The 27,306-nt window shown below is 38.5% G+C and overlaps 1 protein-coding gene across 5 annotated transcripts in view; it reads left to right on the forward strand.

Moving 5' to 3' along the window:
• DST (dystonin) overlaps positions 1–27,306 on the forward strand; it is a 289,395-nt gene that overhangs the window by 214,139 nt on the left and 47,950 nt on the right. For 4 of the 5 annotated variants that reach the window (XM_054179938.1, XM_054179939.1, XM_054179940.1 and 1 more), the window contains 12 exons: positions 8,881–9,042; positions 10,158–10,328; positions 11,506–11,672; positions 13,921–14,080; positions 14,349–14,675; positions 14,849–14,933; positions 16,024–16,265; positions 17,261–17,467; positions 20,922–21,041; positions 21,220–21,327; positions 23,038–23,256; positions 26,275–26,478. In XM_054179938.1, coding sequence (XP_054035913.1) covers positions 8,881–9,042; positions 10,158–10,328; positions 11,506–11,672; positions 13,921–14,080; positions 14,349–14,675; positions 14,849–14,933; positions 16,024–16,265; positions 17,261–17,467; positions 20,922–21,041; positions 21,220–21,327; positions 23,038–23,256; positions 26,275–26,478 — 2,172 coding nt within the window. The remainder of the gene's footprint in view (positions 1–8,880; positions 9,043–10,157; positions 10,329–11,505; positions 11,673–13,920; positions 14,081–14,348; positions 14,676–14,848; positions 14,934–16,023; positions 16,266–17,260; positions 17,468–20,921; positions 21,042–21,219; positions 21,328–23,037; positions 23,257–26,274; positions 26,479–27,306) is intronic. The other variant, XM_054179942.1, reaches the window with a different exon arrangement.

Raw genomic sequence — 27,306 nt, forward strand, 5'->3', positions numbered from 1 at the left:
TAAAAGTAACGTTTCCTAAAGGGACTTGGTAACTGCTGTTCAAAAGGTAGCCTTGAAAAGAAGTCATCATCTACTCAGCCCAGCAGAGGGCGCGTTTTGTCTGTTCAGGCCAAACGCAGTTACAAAGGAACCTACCACTGGAGACTTTAAACTGGGAATGTGGGGAGCAGGTTTCTCTTAAGTTTGGATGGTCTTTCAGAATGCGTAAATAAAAACAAAAATCATGAACAAATAGTTACTTTATAAGGGGATTCCATGAGACTGGAAGGATTAACATTGTATGCCAATCTGTCCAAACATGTCTGTCTCAATTTAAAAGAGAAACAATTGGCTTTCCTTTATATATGGTTAGTAAAACACTTCAGCTATGAGAAAACCAGCAAAAGCTCCGTGATTGCTCTAGCGCTAGCTGTACAGGATTTCAGTTTATTTCTGATTTTACCACATTTCTTGAATTTTGATACATCATATGCAGCTTCAGGTCTTTGTTACTATATACATCTTTTTGTTTGTTTTTACAAAGAATAAGGCTTTTAGGAGGATGCAGCTTGATGAGCAGACAGTAGAAGAATCCAGCTCCTGTGCATTGTCCTAGCATTGTACTTGGTTAGAGCATTGGACAAGACAGAGCAGTTACACAATTCAGGAATGAGAGCCTTCTCTGATTTATGCAGGCTGCCTCTATGGGGAGATAGTGTGCCTGCAACCAAAGACCTTTTGTGACAAAAAGACCAAAAATCCGGGAGAGGCATAATGGAAAACAGTGATAGTAGCCTGTTTATATCCAGAAGGCTATCCCAGGATTTTACTTACATTAGGTATTCATAATTCTGGAAGTAAGTTTTTCTTGAAGCAACTATTTTAGGCCATATTTCTGCTTATGAGTGAAAACACAGTGCCATTAAACATGAGGTGAAAAGTGATGGAAAGGTGAAGGAGCTGTTTAATGAAGTGAGGAGCAAATATAGAAATAAAGAAGCAGAGTGGGAATCCTTTAAAGAAAGGAAATAGATGGAGAATTTTATTGGGTGATGGTGGTAGGTAGCAAAGGGATACTGACAGCAGAAGGATAAGCATCAGTGTTTACTTGCTTAATACTCAGTATGAGTTCTACTGGGGCACAGCAAAATTACAACAGGTAATGTACTTCATACTCTTTACTCTTCAAGGGAGCAATTTTACCTGAGGCAGCCAAATGTAGGGAGGCTGGCTCCCACAAATCCTGCTCTACTCATGGTGTATTTGCACGTACGCAAACACACACAACCTGAAAACGTAGCTGTGGCCGCAAACCCACAGTCTGTAACTTCTTACAGCTTTAGCTTCTGTGATCAAGGACAATCAACTCCTATTCCACAAGAATAAATAAAAATAGTTGTTCTTTGGTAGGCAGATTTATTCACATAAAATCTTAACTCTCTTCAGGGAGGGATCTCATGTAATGGGCCAGAGGAGGATTTTGTGGTTTGACCAATTTTTATGTACAAAGAGTTAGATCTTTGTGCATCTTCTTGGCATGACATTAGAATGCATAATTATTTTTGCAAAATAAACAAGCTTGGCGATGTTATTTTGTAATATACACACACACACATACTTGTTTCATTTAATATTACTTCTTTGTAATCTACTTATTCCAGGAAGTATGGAGTGTTAAATTGAAAGTACTTATTGTCAGTGTTAAACTACATCTGTTTTACAATGCAGATATAAAATATGCTTTCTGTATATTAAAATCTCCAATGGAGTTAATTTGAAAGGAGAACCATGCCTCCTACTTCACAGAGTACTCCAGGAAGAGTATAATCAAATGAAGAATTTGTCTCAATTAATATGAATCACATAAAATTAATTACTAATTAACTTGGCTTTGTTAGACCCTTTTTTTCTTGAGAACCTGAATGCATAGATTGCTGCTAAAAGGAAAGTTAGTTAAGTTAGGTCTTTAGAGTCATACCGAGTCTACCACCATTTTTCAAAAGCGAAACACAATTGTGCAAAAGGGCTGAACCAAATGCCCTGGGTTTGAATAGTCATACAGTGCTAGGATGTTTGTGGTAGGAGCAGTATTTGCAGCTAGGTTCTGTGAAACAGAGAAAGAAAACCCCCAGAAGTTGAATTATATTACTTCATTAAACCTTTTCATTGTTCTTTGCTATTAGAAGGCATTATTCTTAGTAAAAGTGACACAGCAGTGTTACAGCTTTTATCGGTAAGTGGTTCATTCGATTTTTGCTTTTACTTTTGGAATAAAAGTAGATATAGTCATTAGAAGTTGCCTTCTAATTAGGCTTTATGGGAATTTTTAGTGAGCCTGGAGTATTCCTGCCAATGAGCTTGTACTAAGATTGTAATTGGCTTATGTTAGAGAATCATGGAATCTTTTAAATTGGAAAAGACCTTTAAGACCATCAGGTTCAATAGTTAACCTATCACAGCCAAGTCCACCATTAAACCATGCCCCTAAGGGCCATGTCTACACATCTTTTGTTAGAGGGTGTCGGTCCTCTGATTTTCACTTTGAAGGCAGATAATATTGAAAGAACAATCAGAGGTTTATGTTCAGTAGGAAACTGGAAGTGTTGAATTTCCCCAAGCACTGGTTTACAAACCTTGGAATAAGTAACCTTCCATCAGATTTACTGCAGTTAGGGTCTGTGTTGAAAAGCAGGTAAAACAGCAATCCTTCAAACTTTTTTTGAGGTGGCTGATGCATCATATGAAATTCATATGCATGCAATAGATACAGTGCAGAATGTTAAAATATTTTTCAAATGTTAATCATTTTGCTGTAGAACACATACAGACCAATTCCAGTCATATAGTTCCCCTATAAAATGGTGTAGCACTCTTTGAATTCAGTAAGGCATACGAGTGTTCAGTAAGGCTTGTGTTTTGTCTGAGAATAACCATGAATGACAGGACCTTAAAAAATGCTTTTCTCATCTTTACCATTATAGTATATATTCTCAGTTGGAGAATCCAAAGGTGAGTATCCGTTTGGCATAATTTTAATGTTATGGTTGCTCACCAGACAGGAGGAAGAGAGGATTTGTCTGGCATGGCTTTAGTATTTTGATATGTATCCGGCTGTGTATCAAGTGCTGTGTGTTTGTATTTCTTGCATACAGTGTATCCTGCTCACTGCTTAACGTGGAAAGCTCTAGCTGATTGCAGTTAATGCCTTATGTTAAGTTGTAGCACTAAGCGCCATATGCTCTCCTTAAACTGCAGTCTGAATTGTCACTGTAACTGATGGCTGCTGTCACAGAAGCAGTGCTGGTCTCTGGTCATTAGGGGTATGGGTTCTACAGGAGCAGAGCAGCCTGGTTATGACAGCTTCTCCTGTACTCTTGGTGAGTTGCCTGTGAGCCTTCCAACCCTACACCTGCATGATTAAGAGCCAGAAGTGTAGGTGCAAAGTGTTGAACAGTATTTAAAAGATGTAAATGACCAAAGCCTGAATCTTTGTCCTGTTAGGCTGGTTTTGTGCCACTTCAAGTCCCATAAATATAAGTTTTCTAAATACAGATATTTTCCCAAAATTCCAGTGTTTCTTTCCTTGGGAGTGGGGTGGCTTGGTGCAGCCACGTTCGTTGGATGGCAGTCACCACCGCCTGTCAGACACCACCACCCTCAGAGCCATGAAGCAGACAGGAGAGAATCAGAACTGAAAGTCTCTCTTTGCCGGTCAAGTGGAGTAATATGTAACTTTATCCAAGACCTAATCACTAAAGCCAAGCTTGGGTGTTTTGGTTTGGTTGGTTGGTTGTTTATGTAATACGCATATAGTTTCAATTTAACTTTCGTGTGGAAGTGACCGGGTAAAAGAGGACTTTATTAGACTGGGCGGTGGGGTGCTGACGGTGGCTGAGTGTAATGCAGCTGGTTACTGGGATCTCCCTCAGCAAAGAGCTGGTAGGAGAGGCGCCGGCTCACCTTACAGAGCCGCGCCCTGCTTGCCTGCTGGGCCGGGCAGCCCCGGCTCGGGGGCCGCGTGCGGCCTCGGCTGCCTCCTCCGGCACTAACGAGCGAGCGGGCTGAGGCGTGCGTGATGTCACCGCCGGGCGGGCAGCGAGGCCTCCCGCCATCTGCCCCCCGCCGCCGCGGCCCAGCCCGCCCCACGCCACCGGCACCAGGATGAAGGAGAAGTGAAGGCGCGGAGGACTGAGGAGATAAGGAGGCGGCGGGGAGGGGGACAGCCCCCCGAGCGGCGCTGCGGGCGCGGGTGGGCCGGTAGCAGATGTTGCCTGAAGAGCGAAACGGGGCGTTCCTTGCAGAGCAGCGCTGGGCGGGCGTCGCCGGCCCGCGGGGGAGCGAACGGGGCGAGCTGCAAAGCCGGACGGCCTCGCCGGGCGCTACGCGCCGGCGCTTGCTGAGGCGGGGGGGTGTTCCTCCCTCGTCTCCTTCGCAGCTGCGCTTCGGAAATGAAGGGGAAGGAGAGAGGACACCCCGCTCTCTGCAGCGTGTAGCCGGGACCTGCCGTTTGTAAACCTGCCGTGCCTTCAGGGGGATACGCCGTGCTTCTTCTGCTCTGGGGTTGCCTTAAACAATTCTCCAGGACGGTATTGGAAAAAACAGCCTGAAACATTTGTTTTCTGACTGTCTGCTAAAAGGACGCATTGGCTTGGCCACTGGAAAGTGATGAGGCACTTGTGGAGGCACCAGAGACAAGCCTAGTACAAGAGGATAAGCTGCCTTTCGGATCAAGGTTATTTATAACTACTGCCAAAAAAGTAAAGGGCTGGTTTATTATTCTTACTGTTCTGGATTTAACTTATTCCCCCCCAAAATTTGCTCCGTGCCTTTGTCTGCGTCTTAGCCACTGTGGATTCTGTCTTTTTAAGCTGCCACACCATGTTTTATTTATAAAGGAGATGGAACTCTGCAAACCAGTTAAATGGATTACAGTTAAGCAGTTACCTACAGAAGATAATGTGCTGCCTTCTCTAATGCTTGTTCATTTGGAAGGCTTATTCGGGAGATTTCAGATACAGATTCTGACCTGGAAAAATACATGAAGCCTTCTGTGGAGTGTTTGAAATACTTGAGCCACTGCTGGGTTTTGTTATACTTTTTCTGTGACTTTGGGAAGTTTCTGTTACTTTCTTAATGAAGCACTTTATATTTAGAGTCAGGGGGAACCTCCCATCCAGGTAAAGTTGCATTAAAACTGATGCACTAATTATGAATTATCTCAGCCACCTCATAAGTTATGACGTGTATTTTGTATCTATGCATCTTATGCTAAGGGCAACTTTGCTATAATTATTCAGAGTGCTAGTTTTTTTTAATGTTTCCCGTATATCCACGAAAACGGAGGTATAGTGGTGCACTTGTGCAAATACTTTGAGGATGGGGAAGCCACTTAGCAGGCCAGACTGTCTGCGTCAGAACCCTCCGTGTGTTAGCAAAGGGGAAGAAGACGAAGATCTAAATATTGAAGACTGCTACGTTCCCCAGAGGTCTATCTATGACACTGTACGGCTGAACGAACAGATTGATTCAGGCTCCAAGGGCAGCCTCTCGTCGAGGCATTTCACAGATCGGACCTTACCCTACAGCCACAGAACACTGGACATCAGCACTTTGTGCTCCAATGGTGCCCTTACTTCTTCCAGTGTTTTTGAGCTCCGAAGCCGTGAAGCTAGCAGGTTAGATGAAAAAATGATCTTTGATGCTCTCAAACTTAACAGCGATATAATTCGGACAGCTGGATTACCCAAAGGCAGGTCTCACACAGAAAAGAAGGAGCACAGGCGATCATGGAGAATGTTTGTTCCACCCAACTTTTCAGATTACACAAATAAAAGTGAATGCTCCTTTAACGAAACTGCTGATCTGTCAGATACAGCTAGATCGGGCAAATGCAAATGGGGTACCAATTCTCTTACCTCAGAAGAGGATGATTCTGGTTTATGCAGCCCTCCAACAGAAAGGGAAGAAAAACAAGATACACTGTTAGCAGGGGAGCAAGCTCAAGTACAAAGTTTATCTTCTGCAGAGGATATCCAAGCAGTAGATCAGTTCAGAACCTATTTCCCAGCAACTTGCAGAGAGCAGCAAACCCCACTGCTTGCAAGCATTAGTGTCCCTGTCAAAGAAAGCTGCAGATCAACATTGCATGACACTTTGCCCTCTGGAAAAGTAAAACAGAGCCATGCACGGACATGTGAGAGTGATCAGGAAGAAATGGGAGGGAAATACTCTCACTTAGAAGGCTTCAAAGAGGGAACTCAGTCACAGGAAGGTCCTCTTCAGGGTGGTGGAAGAACTGTTTCCCTGAACAAAAGCGATGTGCAAAATGCGTATGAAGTTCATGAAAAAACACAAGTCACAGCAGTAGAGGAGGATTACGTGGATGAGGCATCTTCTCACGTAGATGTTTACTTTGTGAATGTTGCTGTAAATACTAGTGACTTGGATTTAGCAAAATATGAGATTTTGTCTGATATAGAGGAATCCAGTATAGCACGTAGAGGCTCAAATGAAACAGAATTTTCTGTTCAACAGCTTGAATTAGATAGTACTCTAAACTGTCCAAAAGCTTTCCCAGGGAGAAGTAAAGGCAATATCTGGACAACTGGCATCCAAGAAACCTTAGATACAGTCTGCAATGGCTTATTGTCTAACAAGGTAATTTAAAAGACTACCACAACCCGTGGATCTGTGATGTAGTTGTAATGCAGTGTTAAAGATACTTGTTCAAAGCTTTAAGTTTGTTAGGTTTGCAAAAATGTTATTTTTAAAATGAATTTGGCAGATGTAGTAATCAGTATCTTTTGCATAGCACACACAGATTATCTAAATTAGACAAGTATAGAAAATGAGTTGGGGCACATTCTGAGAGGGATGGTTTCTTCCAGCTGTGTGGGGTAGGGTTACTTATTGACCATTTGGTGCCTGTTATTCCTGATGTGGAAGTGCCTCTTCCGTGCCCGGTGTTGGCAGTGTTCTGTGTTGGGACAGTGTGGTTACAAACAGGGCCATTCAAGGGCAACTGCAGCCCCTGTGTTCAGCCTGAGCTGCCTTACTCATCAAGGTATAAGCAGTAGTATCAGATCCTTGTGGTTTCCAAAGCAGGCAGATTAAAGGCTCGCCGACTCTTCTGAAAGCTGCCTTCGGCATTTGCATGCCAGAAAGCAGATCTGACGTTGCAGTAGTAGTATTTTACAAGCGCAGGGTCTTGCAGCGCTTTGCAAGTGGTGGATGAGGTAAGAAGTGAAGCTTTGTAATAAGGAAAGGGTGTTTGTTTGGTCTGTAATCTTTTTTCTTCCCACTCTGGTTGAAATCTGAGATCCTTCAAACTTTGTTGCTAAGTTGTTCTGGTAAACTTTGGCCTTAGCAATAATTGTAATGTATTTTAAGCTTCTCTCTGCAAAGAAGGCACACGTTTTTAAAGGGCAGATTTATGGAGATCAGTCCTTTCAGTGGCAGGACGTAGGTCTCAAAAGATGAGAGTTTGTGGCACATAAAAGATAAATTTGTTATTGGTTCTGTGTGGAAATATTTCTCTGCCTCCTCCCTACCCTACAGTCGAGAAAAACACGAGTGATTTCCTTTTTCTGGGAGCAGCCAGCTGGTTGCACCTTCTCTGTTTTCATGCAACCACAGTCCAGTTTTCAGGGGATTTTGGCTGTAGGAAGAAAATTCGTAGGGGTGCTTAATTTATTTCAGCTCTCATGTTTAGGGTAGTTGATCTAGCTTCTAGATTGATTTGTCAAGCTGGTTGGAAGTGTGCTTTGCCACCTGAGGTCTGCTGCTTTAAAAGCAATCGCTTGCCACACTTTGTTATAAAGCAGAGTCACTGTTATGTTCAGTGATCCTTGCTTTTCAGGATGCTGAGAAAGGTTGCTTTGAATGCACAAAGTGTACACCAAAATTGTCGTTGAATGCTGCTATAGAAATAGAAGGATTTAGGGTCAAAAGTTGAGCATTCTTTAGCATTGTTTATTCATTGGTTATTTTTCACTGGCCTGTGTAATTAATTCAGGGGCTTCAGGCCATTTTCTGATCTCATTGACACTGGTGTCAGAGCAGCCTGATGTAGCTGAATACAAATGGAGATTTACATTGCTGTTGCCAATGGTAATAATCTGGTTCTGTAAAAGCTTAAATACCTGAAAGTGTAAAATAAAGCAAACAGCAAACTGCTCAAACTGCTGTTTGGGTACGGACAAAGCCCTGGTAATGTGTAAGAATATCCCTCTGAATGAAAACCCATTATCCTGGGCGTCTGCTGGGATACTGTTTCGGCAGCATCTGTAGTGCCTCCTCACCTGTTACCCTTCTCTTCTTTTAAAAATTTCCTTAAAATATCTCTTCCTTTTCTGTTTCTTTAACTGGAAACTTTTGCTTTTGTCCTAATTTAGGGGAAAATGCTCGGTTGTCTCTCTTGGTGTGTGTATGTTTATTTATTTGAGGAAAATGTAACAGTTCTTCTCTGCCTTTTTTTGGTAGATTTTGTAGAGATGCAATAAGACAGATAGATGAAATATTTTTTTTTTACAACTCATTCCCATCCCCACTTCCCTCCTGCACCCTTATTTAAACTTCTTTCTTCCCTGCCCCACCACACGCCCCAAAATTTTCCTCCTCCTCTCTCCCTCTCCCTTTCTGTCCTGTCTCAAATTACTCATGGAAATGTACATTATTTTTCCTCTATGGTGTATTGCAGTTACTCAGGCTACATTTGGTCTATTCTGTTTAGATTTATTGATTTTTCTTCTTTTTAGGAAGGTACTGATGAGAAGTGATTTCTTCTAGACACATATTTCCAGCAATTTTTTTTTTTGTTGTTGCATAGTGTGATGGGAACACCAGATACATTTTATGTCAGAAGATGCAATGTTTCATGCATGTCTTGAATTTCAACTGCAGGTATTCCAGAAAGAAGAAATTGAACCCCTGCAGGTAAAACAACAGGAGGTAAATTGGTTGGGCCAAGGCCTTATTCAAAGTGCTGCAAAAAGTACCAACACAGAAAACCTGGAACATGACCTTGAAGATGTCAACACCCGATGGAAGACTCTTAATAAGAAGGTTATTATTTTGTGTAATATTCTACCTCTGTTGTGTTCTGATTTTTTAATTATTTCTTGCTGACATCTTTCAAAATACAGGAAATTAAATATTCACTAAGAATACGAACTATATTACTTTATATAATCATGTTGCTAGTAATTCTGAGGATAAGATTTATATCACTGGTAGCAGAGGGTATTACTATCATTTATAAGACTTCGTGAAACTTTCTGTAGGTCTATCCTGGAGTTTTGTTCAGGAAAGACTCCTCTAGGAGTGTTCCTTCCTGGTTAAGGAGATCAGGCAAATTTGATAACCCAAAGAGACTGTAATTGTGGCACATTCATGGGAAATGGAGTTACATCGTTTGGAGCCAGCCACTTTCAAGTAGTTGTTTTTCTTAGTTCACACGTTTTCCCTCTGATGTAGTTGTTTATATCCACTGTTGTACCTGCACAGTGCACAGGCCAGTGATCCAGGCCAGTTTTGTGTGGCTAGTAGCACATTTCCTTTGTAGTATCTTAAGAATTGTATTGCTTGAGACATTGGAAGATACTACTGCTTTGGAAAAGTGGCTGCAGATGATGTTTTTCTGTGCTTCATAAGAGTCCTTTTCCAGCAGTAGCTGCTGTTGGAAAATTTAAAGGCTGGGAAGTAGAAACAGGGCTCATTTTCCTCTGCTCTGTCTTCCTGAAAGAGTGACACAGCAGAACCACAGACACCTGTGGTTATTTGCCTTCTCGTTTCATATTTCTCTTCCCTTTGAAAGGATTATTGCCCTTATATTATAAGAGTTGCTTTGGGTTCCTGGCTCAATCTTTCTGTAAGGAAAATAGACTGTCTGAAACACAAACAGTCTGTCAGCATACTTCATAATGCTACAGCTAAATAAAACAGGAGTATGTCTTGTAAGGAACTACCAGGGTAGTCTAGTTTACTGAGTCAACCTCTCTTTCCATTTTTTATCTGTCGCCCCCAAGAGATTAATGTGAAATTGTGCCACAGTGCTGTTACGAATATGTGTGAAAGTGAGATTATTTGTTAGTCATATTGCCAGATGTTCTACAGATTTGGGCTACTTATTTCACAGAAATAAAAGATGAGTGTATCCTAATCCTCTACTATTTTTTCAGGTTGCCCAGCGTGCTGCACAATTGCAGGAAGCCCTCCTTCACTGTGGACGATTTCAGGATGCCCTTGAATCTCTGCTTAGCTGGCTCATTGATACAGAAGACCTTGTGGCTAATCAGAAACCACCATCTGCTGAATTCAAAGTTGTGAAGGCCCAAATACAAGAACAGAAAGTAAGTGAAATGCGTTCAGAATGTCTCTCTCTCCAGTGGATCAATGCAAACAAATTCTCAGTCTTTGACAAACCATAAAGTCTATTCAAGAGTTTTATGTTCCACTGAAGTGTGCTGAGGTGTTTAAAGCAGTCATGTGTTCAATAGTTGAGCCTGTCCAGTACTGGAAGAAGTGCTCACCTTCTGGGATAGAAGACAAAGAGTGACACGGTGTGGTCTCTTTGGAATTATGACCACTATCTGGAAAGGATTGTTAAAGATCTATTGGAAAAAGAGAAGACATAAAATCCAGTGCTTTATCATTTGGAAAGTAGGAAATAGAAACTTTTATTGTAGTAATTCAAAAGTAACATTGCAGATTATGGATTTAAGTACTGGACTCTTAATCCAGATTGTGAAACGATCATGACTGGTAATTACTTGGAATGCTGTCTGGAAGTGGCCTGTGCTAATGTAGAAGCACTATGAAGGGTTGTCAGTTTTTTGCAAATTTTCTATTCTGTTTTAGAAAAAAAACAAACAACCATAATGGAGCTCATGAAACATGCCTCTGCCACTTGGAGATTTAATAAAAAGTTAAGGTCAATAACAGTCATCATGTTGGGATATCCACAGAGGCAAAATATTAATGTTACCAAAAGCAACTAGAGAATGGAGGAAGGGAGGATCTTAGACAGAGGTGTGTTTTGTTTTTCACAAAAAGTTAATTTGCTAGCCTAGATCAGTGAAGTCTGTTGTATATCAAAGAGCTGATGAGTTGATTATACAATAGTTTTATATCTACTTTATTTTATATATATCAGAATTATTTTTGTGTTGCCAAATCCAGAAAGGCATACAGCATGTTGGCCTCAAAGACACTAAATAGAACTTACTTTTTCCTCTGGGCTGCCATGCATATTTACTCTATAAAAAACCAGAGGTTATTTGGGTTTTGTCAAACTACTGTTCACAACAAAACAACTAAGAAACTAAAATGGGCATGTTTTGGGGTGGTGCAGGTTTGCATATTGTATGCTTGTGTCTGTTTTCATTAGCATTGTTCACACTTTGATCACGATATAGGCACTGCTTTCCCTGCTTTAACGGGTTTTCAAGAAGTCTATCTGCTTGTGTTTTACACTTGTGTTGTTGCAGTGTTTCTTTATAACCTGGCGCTTGATTACTTTCTCTGTAGCTTCTTCAGAGGTTGCTGGATGACCGCAAACCTACCGTTGAGGTAATCAAGCGTGAAGGAGAGAAAATTGCAGAGTCAGCAGAACCTGCTGATAAAGTGAAAATCTTGAAACAGTTGAGTTTCCTGGATAGTCGATGGGATGCATTGCTCAGTAAAGCGGAAACAAGGTATTTGAAATTTTTTCACAGTTGTGGTAAATGTAGGCATAGCATGTGACATACTATTAGAGGTAGCATGTGGAACTGTAGTGTGAAATCTTGCAAGTTCTGTCATCCTTGTTACTACATTACCTTTTTTTTGCCCACATCTTGATATAATAAGTCCTCTGAAGGAAAAGCACAGAAGTGGCTTGAACAAACCCAAAGCTTTTAAAAGAAGTTTAGCCTAAGATGCTGCAGTCTGCTAGGATTAAGTGCATATGTGTCTTGTGAATATTTTCTCTTTGTTAGCTCAGTAGAATGCAGGTTTCCTGAGGCAAGAACCTGATTGGCTTACAGTCAGGTACAAATTTTACTGTAACAAATAATGATGATGTTCCCTTGGAACATCCAAAATCTTGACAAAGGGCACTGAACTCTTCATCACCTTTTCTGTTTGCTATCATCTATATAATTAGTTTCTACAACATAGAGATCCTCATACTGTCAAATGCTGACATGCTTACACAAGGTGCTGAGCTCCCTTGTATTCAAGAAAAAGGATCATTCAAAGTATGTAGATATTCTAGCAACAGATAGGAGAAAGCAGATATCACAATTCAAGTTCCAATAAAAAAAAACCAAAACAACCACCACCACAACAAAAAAACCCAACAAACTATGCACACAGTATCTGGGTGTTGTACACACACTTAGATTTACGAGTTCTTGTCAACATACGAAATACCTGGGAAGTTATGAACTGTGAAGTGTCTTTGAAGAAATCTGTGATGAAAGGGTTGCTAAAATGTGTTTTCTGGGTGGAGATTTGAAAAAGGACAGCCTTGTTCAGTCTAGAGAGAAGAGTGTGTGACCTGAAAAAAGCATATAATTGAGAACAAGAAAGGCCTTGGAAAGCTTAGGAAAAGGAACAGTGAAGCCTTGGAGTGAAGAACAAATGGGTGTGTTAGGATATTGGCTCTTAAGAGTATTGTTGAACTTGCCTCTGATGTCTCCCACTACTGGTAGCTTCTCTTTAATTTCTTTACTCTGAACCATACTAATAGTATGCCTACTTAATTAGTAGAGTCAACCACTAATGGACCATTATTTCCTTCTTTTTAACTTTTTTTTTATTGAAGGAATCTGACTCATTAGCCAGGGTAAATGTTCATGTCATGTTTAATTTAGTAGTATTCTCCCAGTCTGGTGATATTTAATTAAAAATCAAATTTAATTTAAAACCAATTTTTTTTCCAAGACCTCTATTAGCTGCAAGTTTGTCTCCATTTTCCTTTGGCAAGTGCCTAGAAACAAAGAGGAGATTTGAGGGTCATTTACAAAACTATGTGGAGTACTTCCCTGAGTGTTCTATGACCAAGTGTGTCAAGTCAATTGATAGGCCTTGGGAAGCACTTAAAAACTTAGCTTTTATCTGGAATGAGAGTCCCAATTTAAAGACAATATTGTCTTGTTTTTCATATAGAATAAATCTCTCTTAAAAGTGTGCTTGACCTAAGTTTATTCAACAGTGGATGTAGAAAAGGCCCTTGCAGCTATAAAGAGTCTTCTTTGAAATGTCATAATCTGAAACAGAAATGTTTTAGATATGGCTTTTGGATTTTGGAGGTCAAGCCTCTTGTACTTTATTAATGTAGTTTCACTAACTGCATTGGGAGCATTTATCCAGAACAGGAGATGAATGATTGAATGTCATTGAACTGATGTTTGGAGGTACTTTACAGTGCTGAGGAAGCATGACAATGTGTTCTGGTTCAGTTAAGCATTTGCCTAACTTTAACACATGTATAATAGTCAAAGGAAGGCAACTTTGCACTTAAAGACAGCTAGAAACTTGAGCGCTGTCCTAATGAGGTATAAATCAATAGTTTGTTGCTGTATCGAGTGCTAGATTATTTTTATCAGAAAAGTATATGAATAAATTTATAATATTTGTATTTGCAAAAACTGCATGGTAGCTAAAATAATTTCCAGCAGCTTTGGAATTTTTTGCTTTTATGGGAGTTTTTTGTTTGGTTGGTCTTGTTGGTTTGTTGGGAGTTTGGTGTTGTGTTGTGTTTTGGGGTTTTTTTAATTTCATTTTTACTTTACCTTGGTTTTCATTGAGTATTGTGGATATATTTATTTCATTTGGACTGTTTCCTATATGAAGACAATTTTTTTTTTTTTTTCCCAAAGCATTCAAGAGGCTTTTTAGAAAACCTCTTTCACACTTAATTCATCACAGAAAATGACCTTTCTCTTGGCATATTGATAGGAACCGTCAGTTGGAAGGAATCTTGGTGGTAGCGCAGCAGTTCCATGAAGCTCTGGAACCACTGGTGGAGTGGCTGAATGCCACAGAGAAGAGGCTTGCAAATGCAGAACCCATTGGGACACAGGCTTCCAAACTGCAACAGCAAATTTCTCAGCATAAAGTAAGATACAAACCACACACTTGGTTGTGTTAATCTTTTTGGAGGCTTCTGTAAAGCACAACACAACTTGCAAAGTTGCTGCAGTGTACTTAGGTTTTACCATACTGGATTTTGTTTTCTGTGATTTGAGTTTTATATATTTACATTGGCCATATGTCCTTTTTTTTGTTCATGTTTGATTTATTGAGTTCCACTTCCATTTCTGTTCTGTTTTTTTCTCATTTTCTTTTCCATTACTCTTCATTATTTTAAAAAAAAAAATATATAGGCCCTAGAAGATGATGTCCTAGCTCACAATAAGAGTTTACATCAGGCCATTAGCACTGGTCAGTCTCTAAAGACTATGAGCTCCAGGGAAGATAAAGATATGGTGCAAGAAAAGCTAGATTCTGCTCAGGCCTGCTACATTGAGATTCAAGAGAAGAGCAACAGCAGGTCAGAACTTCTTCAGCAAGCTTACAGCAATGCCCAGATTTTTGGCGAGGATGAAGTTGAATTGATGAACTGGCTGAATGAAGTCCATGATAAACTGAGCAAATTGTCAGTCCAAGATTGCAACACAGAATTGCTTGAGAATCAGCACTCTGAACTACTGGTATTTTGATTTCTGTTTATTTATTATTTAATTTTATTTATTTTTTTTAATCTGTGTGTCCATATTTGCTTTATTTTTCATTAATATATTTTGTTTAAAATGGCATTATGCTTATTCCAAATAATAAAAAAAATTGTTATGTCTGTGCTAACACAAATGGCTTTTTCTGTTAGGATCTTCAGGAAGAGATTCTTCTTAGAAAACAAAATGTTGATTTGGCTATACAAAATGGCTTAGAGCTTCTCAAGCAAACAACAGGTGAGAGCTTATATAAAACTGATTAATCCAATTTTTTCTCTTGCACTTGTAAGTGCTTATAAAAAAGAAGTTCAAGTAGAACTTACTAGTCTATATTTACTGGTTAAAGCCAGTGTTGTTTAATAAAGGTTTGAGGTCAAGACAAGTTATATTTTTAGCCCAGTTTTACTGTTAATGTAAGTAAGCAAAAGTCCTTTTTTGCCTGTACAGAATTTGGCCCTTGAATCCTGTAGTATTTTTAGTTAAATATTATTTTGGTGAACCTGCATTCCATTCCTAATAGCAAATTATGGACATTACTCATAATGGAGGGCTGTTTGGCAGTAGATGCAGTCAATTCCCTGCAGGCATCCACAGATGAACCAGATTTTAGACTACCTTTTACTGAAAGAGAAAAGTCTCGTCCACTGGAACTAATGCTGTGTGAAAAGTAGCATTAGAATTGTACACTGCCTGTTACCCAAGTTTTCCAACATTTCTAGTTCTTGAACTCTTAAGGCATGCATATGGATGGGGCAGAAGGGTATCCTTTTCTGTGAGCAGCTTACATACTATGTATAGTCTATAATGAAATCTAAACATGTTAATTTCAGTGCATTGTTTTTATTTTATGCTTTTGAGTTGCATTTTAAATGGAGGTTAGTCAAGTGTACAGTGATGTCAAATGTTAATGTAATTGAAAATCTAGTTAGTATTTTTTGACATTTTTCCTTCACATCTTCAGTAACTCCTTTAGAATCTAGTTTTTTGGCCTTTATAAGAAGTGTTGTGAACTTGTATTTTTTCAAATGAAAAATTTGTGTTAAATACTGGATTCAAGTCCTTACTTTCCTAATAGTTACATAAAGCAGAAAAAACACAGCTCCTGAGCTGAAGTAAATGTTGTAGCTCTGTGGACTTTAGTGGCACAGGGCATTTTACAACAGGTGAAGACTGACCTTACCATCTTGTTTGGTTTATTTTATAAATTAAATATTGAGGTTTCTGTGATAGGTGGGGTTCAAGATTTGGGTTGGTTTGGGGTTTGTTGGATTTTTTTTGCTTTTAAGTATTTGTGATCTCAGGAAGTAACATCCCTCTGATATTTTAGGTGATGAAGTTGTAATAATTCAAGATAAACTGGAAGGCATTAAAGCAAGATACAGAGATATTACAAAATTGAGTTCTGATGTATCCAAGACCTTAGAGCAGGCTCTGCAGCTTGCAGGTCAACTGCACTCAACTCACGAGGAACTCTGCAAATGGCTTGATGAAGTGGAGGTGGAGTTACTGTCGTATGAAACTCAGTTACCTACGGGTGAAGAATTAAGCCAGATACAAGAAAGACAAAAAGTAGGTTTTAGAGCCTGTGTATGATTTATTGCCATAAGGTTCAGCTAGGTTTTGTGTTAACTTATGATTGGCGCAATGTTGTTTTGTGAATAGCTAATTTGAGCATTGGACCAGTTGACTAAATGTAACAGTAGTTAAGAGTCAAACTCACTTGCCATAGTAATATGTAACAATCACTTAGGGAGTTGGGCTGAGCACAAGAGAAGCAAATCATTTTGGTTTTACTCTGGTAACTACCTAATCCTGGGAAAACTCTTTAATTTTTCAAACAAAATTATTTTGAGTCTTTAGTTGTGACATAGATAAAATCCTGTTAAAAGGAAAGTCAACATTTAAAATATATATTACTAATCATGTTTAACAATATCTATTCCAAAATAAAAATTGTAGTATAAACTGGATGATACAGACAAAGTGGAAGGGTGAAAGCTAAAAAGGAAAACATTTCCATTATATTCCCTATATATAAAGAAATGAAGCAGCAGTGGGAGGTTTCTGTACAGGTAAAAACTCATTCCTGAAGCATTCTGTGATGATTTGACTGGAATTTAATCTGGCAGTTGCCCGTTTATGACATCACTTGATTTCATCATATTTGGCTTTTTGTCATGTCTGATTTTACTTGCCAGTGATTTAGTTCCTTGTGAAGTTGCAGGTTGCAAAGAACATCTGCTAGTTTTATGTTCTTCATTAAGTAGTGACAGCTCTTACAAAATGACAAATAATTGCAAACTGTCATACTGACCAGAGAAATATATTTAAGATACATTCTGTAGAAAATTCTCTTCAGGAATCACCCACTTGCCTGTTAACCTTACAGTATCAAAAAGCTGATACTACTGAGCTGAGAATAAGCATGCTAATTTCTCTCTTTGGTTTGTGTGGAAAACATTTCAATTCTCAGCTCATGGACTAGTTGGAAGAATAAAAGTGTATGCAAGCTCTGTGTGTTCAGCTTGCATGCTGGCATGTTTACTTTAAATGGCCTTTTTCAGGAGCTGAAAAAAGAAGCAAAGAACAACAAAGGCTTACTGGACACTCTGAATGAAGTTGGCAGTGCCTTCCTGGAGCTGGTGCCATGGAGGGCCAGAGAGGGTCTTGACAAGATGATAACAGAGGTCAATGAGCGTTACAGATTAGTGAGTGACATGATCTCTCAGAAGGTGGATGAGATTGATGCTGCTCTCCTGAGATCCCAGCAGGTACTGAAAACTGTTCTTTGTGCAGTAAGTCTCTGGCCACATGTACCTGAACGAAAGATGTTCTTTAATAACATGGCCAACGTTTTTTTGTGTTTGAGCAGCAAAAGGCCAGTTTGAATGAATAGGGACTCAGTGTTAGCTGAGTTCTTGCATTCGTATTTTATCTCTACACTGTTGTAGCTGGCTGCCTTTTTGTTGAAACAAACATCAGTCTTGTAGATAGAAAAGAGCTTTAACTATCCTATGGCTCCTTAAGTGGGGGTTTGCTTAAGTACAAACTCAGTGGCCCATGTCTTCTATAGATAATGTTGTGTTGAGTAGAAGTATAATTTGGGTCCCCAGCTGATTTTACTGGATGCAAAACTGAAATCACTTAGGGTTGCCATACCTTTCAACATCAGCTGATTGTCTAACTCCTCTGTACTTTACACAATTAAAAGCTGGATCATCTTGTTCAAGCTGTAGTAGAGGATTTAAATTACAATTCATTCTGTTTGCATCCACTATGCTTTTCTTCTTGGGGCTCAAAAATTGAGTTGCTTAGTATGTAGAGGTTTCTATACATGCACAGAGGTGTATATATATGGGTATACTTCAAGAACAGGCACTCAAAATTTTATCACTAAGTAGTTCCATATTTAAGTTTACTTATGATTGCGTTATGGAAACATAATTTGCAGTCTGTCTACAGTTCAGACATAGAAATATCGGTGGACATGTCTGTTTCTGCTAATAGCTCCCCTAAACAGTAGTAAGAGGACAAGGAAAAAGTATGTGATATTCTCAAAGTTTGCTGCAAGCAGAGTACAAGAGGCTGGCAGTAACTCAGATTTTCTTGTAAGTGAAGCTAAAAATAACTTGATGTTTCTTCTAAAGGGGTGTGCTATGAGTATTACCTTGTCTCAATAACCAAATCCTCAAAAAACAAGGGTGGTGTCTTTTTTTGTTGTTTGGTTGGTTGGGTTTTTTTGTGTGTATGTTTTGTTGAGTTTTGTTTTTACTTTGTGTTTTGGGGTTTATTTTCGTTGGTTGCTTTTTGGAGAGGGATTGGTATGGGACTTTTGTTGTTGTTTTACTGTTTGGATTTTGGGGTGGGGTGTTCTTTTTAGGGAGGAAAAAGGTGAGATAGAAGAGTGTATGTTGACGACTCTTCAACTTTTTGGAATTTTGAGAGTGTTGCATCCCCTGGCATGAGTTCAAGTATGAAAGATCCAGAACTAGTTAATGTTGCAAGGGCACACTGCACCTTGCACTCTCATTCTGCGTACCCCTAAATTTTGCTTCAGCCCAACTCACATCACCGCTGTATATTCCTATATTCCTGTGATCAGTAATCAGTGACAGTGAGTGACTTAGCATACTACTGCTGAAGGATCAGCTACTTGCCATTTAGCTCAGAGAAACAGAAATATACTTGGAAAAGCTACTACTCTGTGGCAACTTGTTCAAGTGCCTATGCTATTGAGAAGTTTTGAGTGGAGGACAAAGCCACAAGGAGCATGATGGTTTAATGGGAGTAGTGTGGGGTTTTTGCTACACATTACTGGGCCAAGGTGAGAAATGCAGAAAGCTATATGAACAGGTAAGCATATTTTTTGTGTTGTGAATGGAAGCTGGAAGGTTTAATGCACTACTAATACAATAATGGGGACAATGGATGGTTTTATAGTGACTCAAGTTCAGAGCTCATTAAAAAGCTGTCATGCATAATGAGAAGAAAACACTTTAATTTTGTCTACAGAGAGTACTAATTTTGTATGGTTTATTCTTTAATGTTCCATTTGGATGACACAAACAGGGAATCCTATACTCAGCAAATTTTAGAGTACTGTCCTTCCTCACTGCTTTGTAACCTAGAGGTTTCATTGCCATGTCTTGATTTTATTTCTATTAAATATTTGCTCAATATTACTTACATATGCATGGATATTTGGTATTAGGAAGTCACATTGCAGTTAATTTAAATGCATTTGAAATCACCCTTTTATTTCTTTCATTTGAATCTTAAGTAGATGGGCTTCAGAAGAGCTCAGCTGTGTACTGCAGTTTCTGAAGCCAGTATTTATCTGCTACTGGTGCATGTGCTTCATGCTAATGTTTTCAGTACTGATTATTTCAGAGCATACTTTTCTTTTAAAAAGTCACAATGTTTGGGACAAAACTTACTTTCTGTTACTTTAAATGAGAAATGACATAGTGAAAAAGAATGTTTGTACTCTTTCATGTAACAAATGGATTAGGCTGAAATAGATTGACTTGTAAGGAATGAAATCTTAGAACTGCTGCTTTTGGTTTTGTGTGACTCATGATTAACCACTCAGACAACTGATGTAGTGGCTAAAGTGGACTCCATATACATTACAGGAGCAGGGCTACAGCCACAAAGGCACAGAGCAGCAGTAGCTAGTCAAAAACATATACATACAAGAACAACAAAAGTAGCATGTTCTGATCTAAAATGTCCTGGTAAGACTTTAACAATAACTCAGAGCCATATTTAAGTCCTGCCAGTTGCAGTGGGGTTCAGAGTTTAAATAAATAAGTTATTAGTGGTTTCTAGGCTCCATGTTCAAGTGCCTCTGATCATTCCATGTATTATTTCTCTGTGGCTTAAGCTCAGTTCTGCAGTTGTTGAGTGCGGCAGCGTGTGTGCTAAGAGACACACCTGTAAACTTGAGCTAAAGAGAGAATATATGGTTTGGGTGTTGGGTTGTTTGTTTGTTTGTTTTAAGATTTGGTCTTTGTTTCCTGAAGAATTAGATCCCCATGTACTACTTTTATCAATCTTATGCTCTCCTTTGCAAATTAGTAAGAAACATCTTTTATATCCTCTCACTGCTTTGGTGCTTTGACGTAATTTCTGAAATGTTTAACTGTTGACTAATGGTAAAGAAAAAGTTAATCCTTTAGGCAAAGGACTGGCTGCACCTAAATGGCCCACAGAATTTTGGATGAGATCTTGTCTTCTCTGAACTCAGTGAGGTTTTTCCACTAGCTTAGTTGAGTTGTGATTGTTTTGCCTTTATCATTTAATACCAAAATAACTCTTAAGATTAAAAAGATAACATCAAACAACTATTTCTTAGCATAACTGCAACATTAGCAGCAGTAATAAACAGAGAGATAGAAAAGACATGTGAAAGTAAATGGAAAGAAATTATGAAAATAAACAGTCTAGCTAAAATTAGGAAATTATAACCCTTTTTATTTTCTCCTCTCTGTTAGCTGTAGGCTTTGGAAGCCTCTGTTACTTTGCCACATGTATGCATTAAACTCTTGTTTTACAATCCCTAAGAACCATTTTGGGCTTTATATAGAAACCTCATGTGGAAAGTGAGCTGCTATCTTTGTAACAATTCAAAAGTGTGCTTTTTAATCTTCCTTAATTCTTTAACAGTCATTCTAATTTCATGTCTATAGAACTGCTGAACTAATTCATGCCTCCTTCATTTAGTTTGATCAAGCAGCTGATGCTGAGTTTGCCTGGATTGCAGAAACAGAAAAGAAACTGATGTCTCTGGGTGATATTAGGCTTGAGCAAGACCAGACCACAGCTCAGCTACAAGTTCAAAAGGTAAAAGAAATGCTTTTCCAACTGTCATGTTAATTATTGGCCAACACACTCTCCATCTAGAAAACATGCTGGCATGATTCAGTTTTTGGTCCATCATAATGGACTTCAAAAACAGTTTTTGCTCTGTTTACTCTTTTTTTTTTTTTTTTTCACTGACCATTTTTTATTGTGTTTCAAGGCTTTTACCATGGAGATTTTGAGGCACAAAGATACTATAGATGAGCTTGTTAAATCAGGGGAGAAGATTATAAACATGTGCACTGAAGAAGAGAAACAGTCCATCAAGGTAAAGTTCTTAAATTGCAGCTGTGGCAGTAGATATGCAGGCAATATATAAGTAAAAAGGGTTCCTACAGTGTCTTTTCTATTTTTTTGATACTAATAAAAAGGCTGTCATTACAGTCATTTCTAGTCTGAGGATTGTGATACTTAGAAGTGCTGTTGTGTACCATACTCCTTCAGGATGATCACAGAACAAACGTTGTGTTCTTATTTCATTGCCCAACACTAATTAGAAGCCCCATTTATCATCTTCACCCATGGTAAACAGTATTTTAGCCAATGGACAATTGAATTAATAGGTGTTAGTCATCTAGGGTGATGTGTGTGGAATCTAGCTGTTTATCTTTTTCAGTTCTCTTGGATGAGTGTTGCTCTGGAAATGTATTTCTGTGCCAGATTCAAAGGCTATGCACCTCAGTGTGCATCTTTACTTTCACTTCTGCTGATTTCAGTGTAGACCTTACTTGCCAAAATTATTTCACCCTGTTGACTAACACAGCCCATGAAAGGCATTCTTGTGCCTTTGTTTATTACACACACAGAGCCTGATGTTGGGACTCTGTGTGTGTGTATATATATGCAGACAGATTATTTTTCGTATGAGCGTGTTGACATTTAAGAATGGGTTAGTTGTGGGGTTCAATGGTGCAGTTAGACTTACTGTGTAAATTTAGCCCTCCCAGCGATCACCCTCCTTAAACAGCTGTACCCCACTAATTTTGATCTGCTGCAGAATCTCTGAATAAATTTAATTTGATCTTAAGTGAATTAAAAATAGATGAGAAGTTTTGTCTGTGAAACTGTAGTCATAAGGGAGAGCAATTTTTTGTGAGTCTCTTAAATACTTGCATTCGTCAAAAATGCTGTGTCTCTGTGTTAGATTGTTTTGTCCTTTGGATAGCACCTTAATTTACATGCAAGGCATAACAAATGAAAGGCTAGCTTACTCTGCCAAGAAAGATTCTTTTCTTCACATGCAATGGCTTCCTTATATGTCTAGTTTTTCCAAGGCTAGCGTTGTCACATACAATATTTCATAAAAATGATAACATGGGCAGTCTTACACAAGAAAAAGTGTATAGCTAGCTGATATTTTATTTTATTATCATATGCCCAAATACAGTAGATTTGTAATAACTGAACCTTGTAACTCTACCATATTATTAATGGTAACACATCCTCGTATGCTAGCCTGGAAAATAATATTTTGTGGTTTCTGTTGCAAGTTTGTAAGCTACAAGCACAACAATATACCCTATTCTCTTGCCAGATTAAAAAAAAAAAAAGAAAGAAACCCAATGTTGTTTTTTCTGTATTGTTCATGATGCTTTGATTTGGAAATGCTGTGGAAAATGTAGTTTCTGCCAAGTGTCACTAAAGTTAAGCATCTCCAATAAGGAGGGGAGTGGGACTGAGGTCTGTAGTCAAGTCATTTGCAGCTTGTCTGGAAGCCCAATAAGTAAATTGTTATTTGTATCAATAAATATTTTCAGTATCAATAAATATTTTCTAATTACTTTGAAAGTACTCTGCCAAATTCCAATCTCCTGCAATATTTATTCTGTCCACCTTAAACTGATACTGTAGAAATATTATCAAAATTAAATGTGGTTCATCATGGTTTGGTAATATAATTATCAAAGATGGTTTAGAAATTAAGATAATAGATGTGGGAAAACATGCATTGCTATTTTTTGTTACTGTTATTTTGCAGAAGAAAATGAAAAGTCTTTTACAAAAGTATGATGCTGTCTGTCAAATGAACTCTGAGAGAAATCTCCAGCTGGAACGGGCTCAGTCCCTGGTTAACCAGTTCTGGGAGACTTACGAAGAGCTTTGGCCGTGGTTAACTGAAACAGAAATGATCATCTCTCAGCTTCCTGCGCCAGCCCTTGAGTATGAAACTTTAAAGCAACAACAGGAAGAGCACAGGGTAAGCATTGTGCCAGTTTTGGAAGCCTGAAGCCAAGCAGTATTGTGCTTAGAACTCTGGAGTACTCTGCTACATGCCAAAAGCCCAGACAGTTATATTTCTGTTTAAAAAAGAATTATTTAAAATAATAATGCAAAATAAAGACATTTGCTCCCTTGGGAAAGGCAGCAAACTATATATAAGTATAAAAGAGGACTAAGGAGGAAAAATTGCTTTTGTATTGAGAGAAGTGAGAATACAGAAGTTAATGGTTAAGAAGTATGTTTAAAAGTGCACGCTAGCATCAGTATTAGAATATGCCAAACCCATAAACAGAAAGAACAGAGGTGGAATGTTTTAGCAAGAAACAAAAGAAAGTAAAAGATGATTGTCTAAAGAACTGGAGTACCTTCTATCAGGATGTTGAAAGTGAAATAGTGCTTTTGTGTACAGTCTGTGTACAGATGTGCCCATTTGTTGATCTTACATTTATAAAAAAAAGGCATTTGTTTTGGTGGTATCCTTGGAACTAATCTTAGCTGAGCCAGGAAGATGAACAATTAGAGAATCCAGAATGGATTGCTTGGGTTCCAGCCAATCCCATAGTAATTTCTCATGTCAAGTATGTTTGTTAAGTAATAATTAAAATAAGTCATTGTTTACCTTAACACATATCTTCACAAAATAGAGACAACAGTATTGTACCCTGGCTACCATATGGACTTTCTTATATGGAGGAATAATCAGCTGAGATAAAAATTAGAATTTTTCATGTGTGGGTGCTAGTATCACATGGAATCAGTTGTGTCCCACTGAGATGAAAAACCTGCATGTTTTAGCACATGCAAAGCCCATATGGCTGCTGGAGATACTTGACTCTCCCTGCTAAGCATGGAGTTAACTAGGATTTAGCTTTTTTTCTTTTCATTTCAGCTGCCTCAATTAAGTGGCTCAAGTTAGATAGGATGAACCCTGGCTTCAAAGTCTCATTTACCCTGAGATCAGTTAATGAAGTTATGTCATTCTTATGTACTGGTAAACACTAGGTTCGCTCATTTGTCTTCCTATGTCCACAATGAACAAACATACTCTATTAATACTAGCTATGTAACATGAGCTTTACGACCTATCTTGATTAGTCACTGTGAACCAAATCATACTTACTTTACTTACAAGATTGTTCTCCATCTGCTTTAATCTTTCTGCTTGCATGAGAGGCCCTTCAGATGAGCTTCTATTTTTGCATTTTCCCTGGGCTATGCCATTAGCTGAGATTTGTTTAAGTAGAAGATTAATGTCAGACCATTTTAACATGTAATCTAATCTGAAATACTTGTTTACTAGAACTGTTTCCCAGTAGTGGATCATGGAGAAGACCAAATCATTTACTGTATTAAGAAGAAGAAAAAATGTGATTCTGAATGTGAATTGAGAACAATTTTCTGTGCTCACGTTTTCTGATGTATTTACTGATGACTGTCTTTGTTCCAAGTCACAGAATTCATAGAGTTGATTCTGTGTAAAATGAAGTCAATTTGGTTTGAACTGAGCTACAGGCAGAGTACTAGCAAAAGTTTTGGACCCGGAAATGTGCACCCTTTTGACCCTGTGCCTGTATATGCGCAAAAACAAAACACAAAAGATTATTTTCTACAACTTTCAAGCTCTACTTAGTTTCACTTTTCCCTTTTTTCTACTAGCCAACATTATTCTCCTTGTTGCAAGCTATACAAATAGTTATGTTCTCCCTATGTAGCTAGTCAGGGATTTTTGTATTTTCATTGCTGTTTCATCATGAGGGGACTGTTGGAGAGTCATGGTTCACTGCCTTTTCAGTCTTTCCAATCTCTTCTATTCTGGGGAGGAGTAAGTAGGCAAGCCAGTATCAGGATTTCTTTTTAAGGGAAGGACCTTAGTTGAAGAGAGGAGGATTTATTTACACTGAGACTGATAGAGGCCCTTTTCTGCATCTTCATTAATTTAAACAAACTCTGAGCTGAGAGGAATAGAGCATGTACCTCTCATGTTCTTTCACAGGAGCTGTACGATAGAAGTACATGGAGTCCATAGAAATGAGAAAAGCAGTGCCTCACAGGACAGCAGTTATTTTCTGAAAAGGGAGGAATGAGCTGAGAAAATAAATAAAACTGGAGAGAAGGATCAGGCTACTCCCACAAAAAACCTTCCCTTTTGTCAGATCTATGGGTGCAAGTAAACAAAACCAAATCCTTAGGCAAGTTGAAAGATGTCTTGCGACCTTTCACTTCCACAAGCCTTTGTGCCCTCTTCCTCACAGTTTTGACTTATTTTGGGGATGGATGATGAGAGGAAGTAGACAGCTGAGATAAGATTTAATTTACTTAGCAATTGCCTTTTGAGCTTTGTGTCAGTTAAGTAATATCACTGTTACAAAGACAAAGGGGTCTTATGGCCAGAGGGAAGGCTGCTCAGCTAGGTTGATAGGGCTCTACTGATAAGTTTTCTTTGTCCTTTTCACTGCTTTCTTTGACTTTCCCTTGTGCTAGCTTCCTTTTTTAAATCAAGAATGATGTGAATTAATATTCTTGCAGTGCCTGTATCTCCTTCTGTGATGTTCTTCAATGGAAGAAATTTGTGACTTTGCAGATAGTGACAAATACCAACATGAAAGGGATGTATGTGGTGTTGCACATGTGTGTGCAGCATTTTTGCTCTTACTGTCATTATAGGTACTAAATATGATGCAGGAGTGTCATTGCTAGCACAATATACATAGTTACCATCTTATGTTTTACCTATAGTCATATGTGCTGCAGGAGTGTTGCATGGACCTTTCCAGTGTCTCCAACTGTGATAGTTCATGTCTGGATAGCTTTGCATTCAAATGGGCACCATCTCTGACAGAGCATCATTAACTTTATTTCATACTATCTGCGCTTTACATTAGGGTGAAAGGTATTTGTTTGGGATTTTTTGCCAGCTGGATGTGTTAGAAGTGTGGACAGTTGTAATGTGGTGGTGCAAGCATAAGAAACTGATAAGTTGTTTCGTTTGTTATAGCAACTGCGTGAGCTGATCGCTGAGCACAAGCCTCATATAGATAAGATGAACAAAACTGGGCCTCAGTTGCTGGAGTTGAGCCCAGGAGAAGGTTTTTCTATCCAGGAGAAGTATGTGGCAGCTGACACCCTTTACAGTAAAATTAAGGAAGATGTCAAAAAGCGAGCACTGGCACTGGATGAAGCCATTTCTCAGTGTACCCAGGTATCATTTTAAGTTTAAAGTATAATTGGATTCATTCAACTGGAAAGATAGGCATAGTCATCTTACATGTATATATCAAGACTAAACTGCTGGTTAATCTCTATTTTTCAACCTAATGGCTTGTAAATGTTCATATCACTGCTTATGGCATTGATTTTTCTATTTTTGGAGGATTTATAATTTTATATACTGGTTACTACTATGACTGAAGCTGGAAAATTCTACTAGATGTTGAAGTAAAAAAAAAAAGGCATTCCATTTTTTTCTTGCTAGTCTGTTACTAGATGATGGTATGTTTTTACAGGAATGTCACTACTGATCAGTTAACTTGAGTATAATTGTATCTTGAATTCAGCAGCTTTAGTTACAGTCTTAACAATGGAACTAGAGGGTAGCTTGGCAGTAGTAATAGCATTTGGTCTTCACTGCAGTCACTGAAACTGTCTGCATGAACCCATACAAAATCCTGAATAAAATACACTTTGTTCTGTACTACTGGTTTTATATGAAAATCCTCTTTTTCTCCCTTTGCTGGAAATTCAGTACTATATTCTGCTCAGCTCTAAAAGTACTAAAGAAAGAAATACACCTTAAAGTTTTTATCAAGCCTACATTCTTAATCTTTTTTGTCATAAGTCAGTGTACTTAATGTATTGATATTCCTAGCCCCTGCAGACTGAGTATGAAGCTTAGGGGAGAAAATGTGACATCAGATATCAACCTGCTTTTGAACTTTTACATTATATTTAAGTCATTCTAAACACCTTCCTTATGCATGCCTCTAAAAGATGCATGATATGTAGATTCAGTGTTTTTCTTCATCAGTCC

Source organism: Dryobates pubescens, chromosome 3, assembly GCF_014839835.1.
Source record: "Dryobates pubescens isolate bDryPub1 chromosome 3, bDryPub1.pri, whole genome shotgun sequence".
In the NCBI taxonomy this organism is placed as follows: Eukaryota; Metazoa; Chordata; class Aves; order Piciformes; family Picidae; genus Dryobates; species Dryobates pubescens.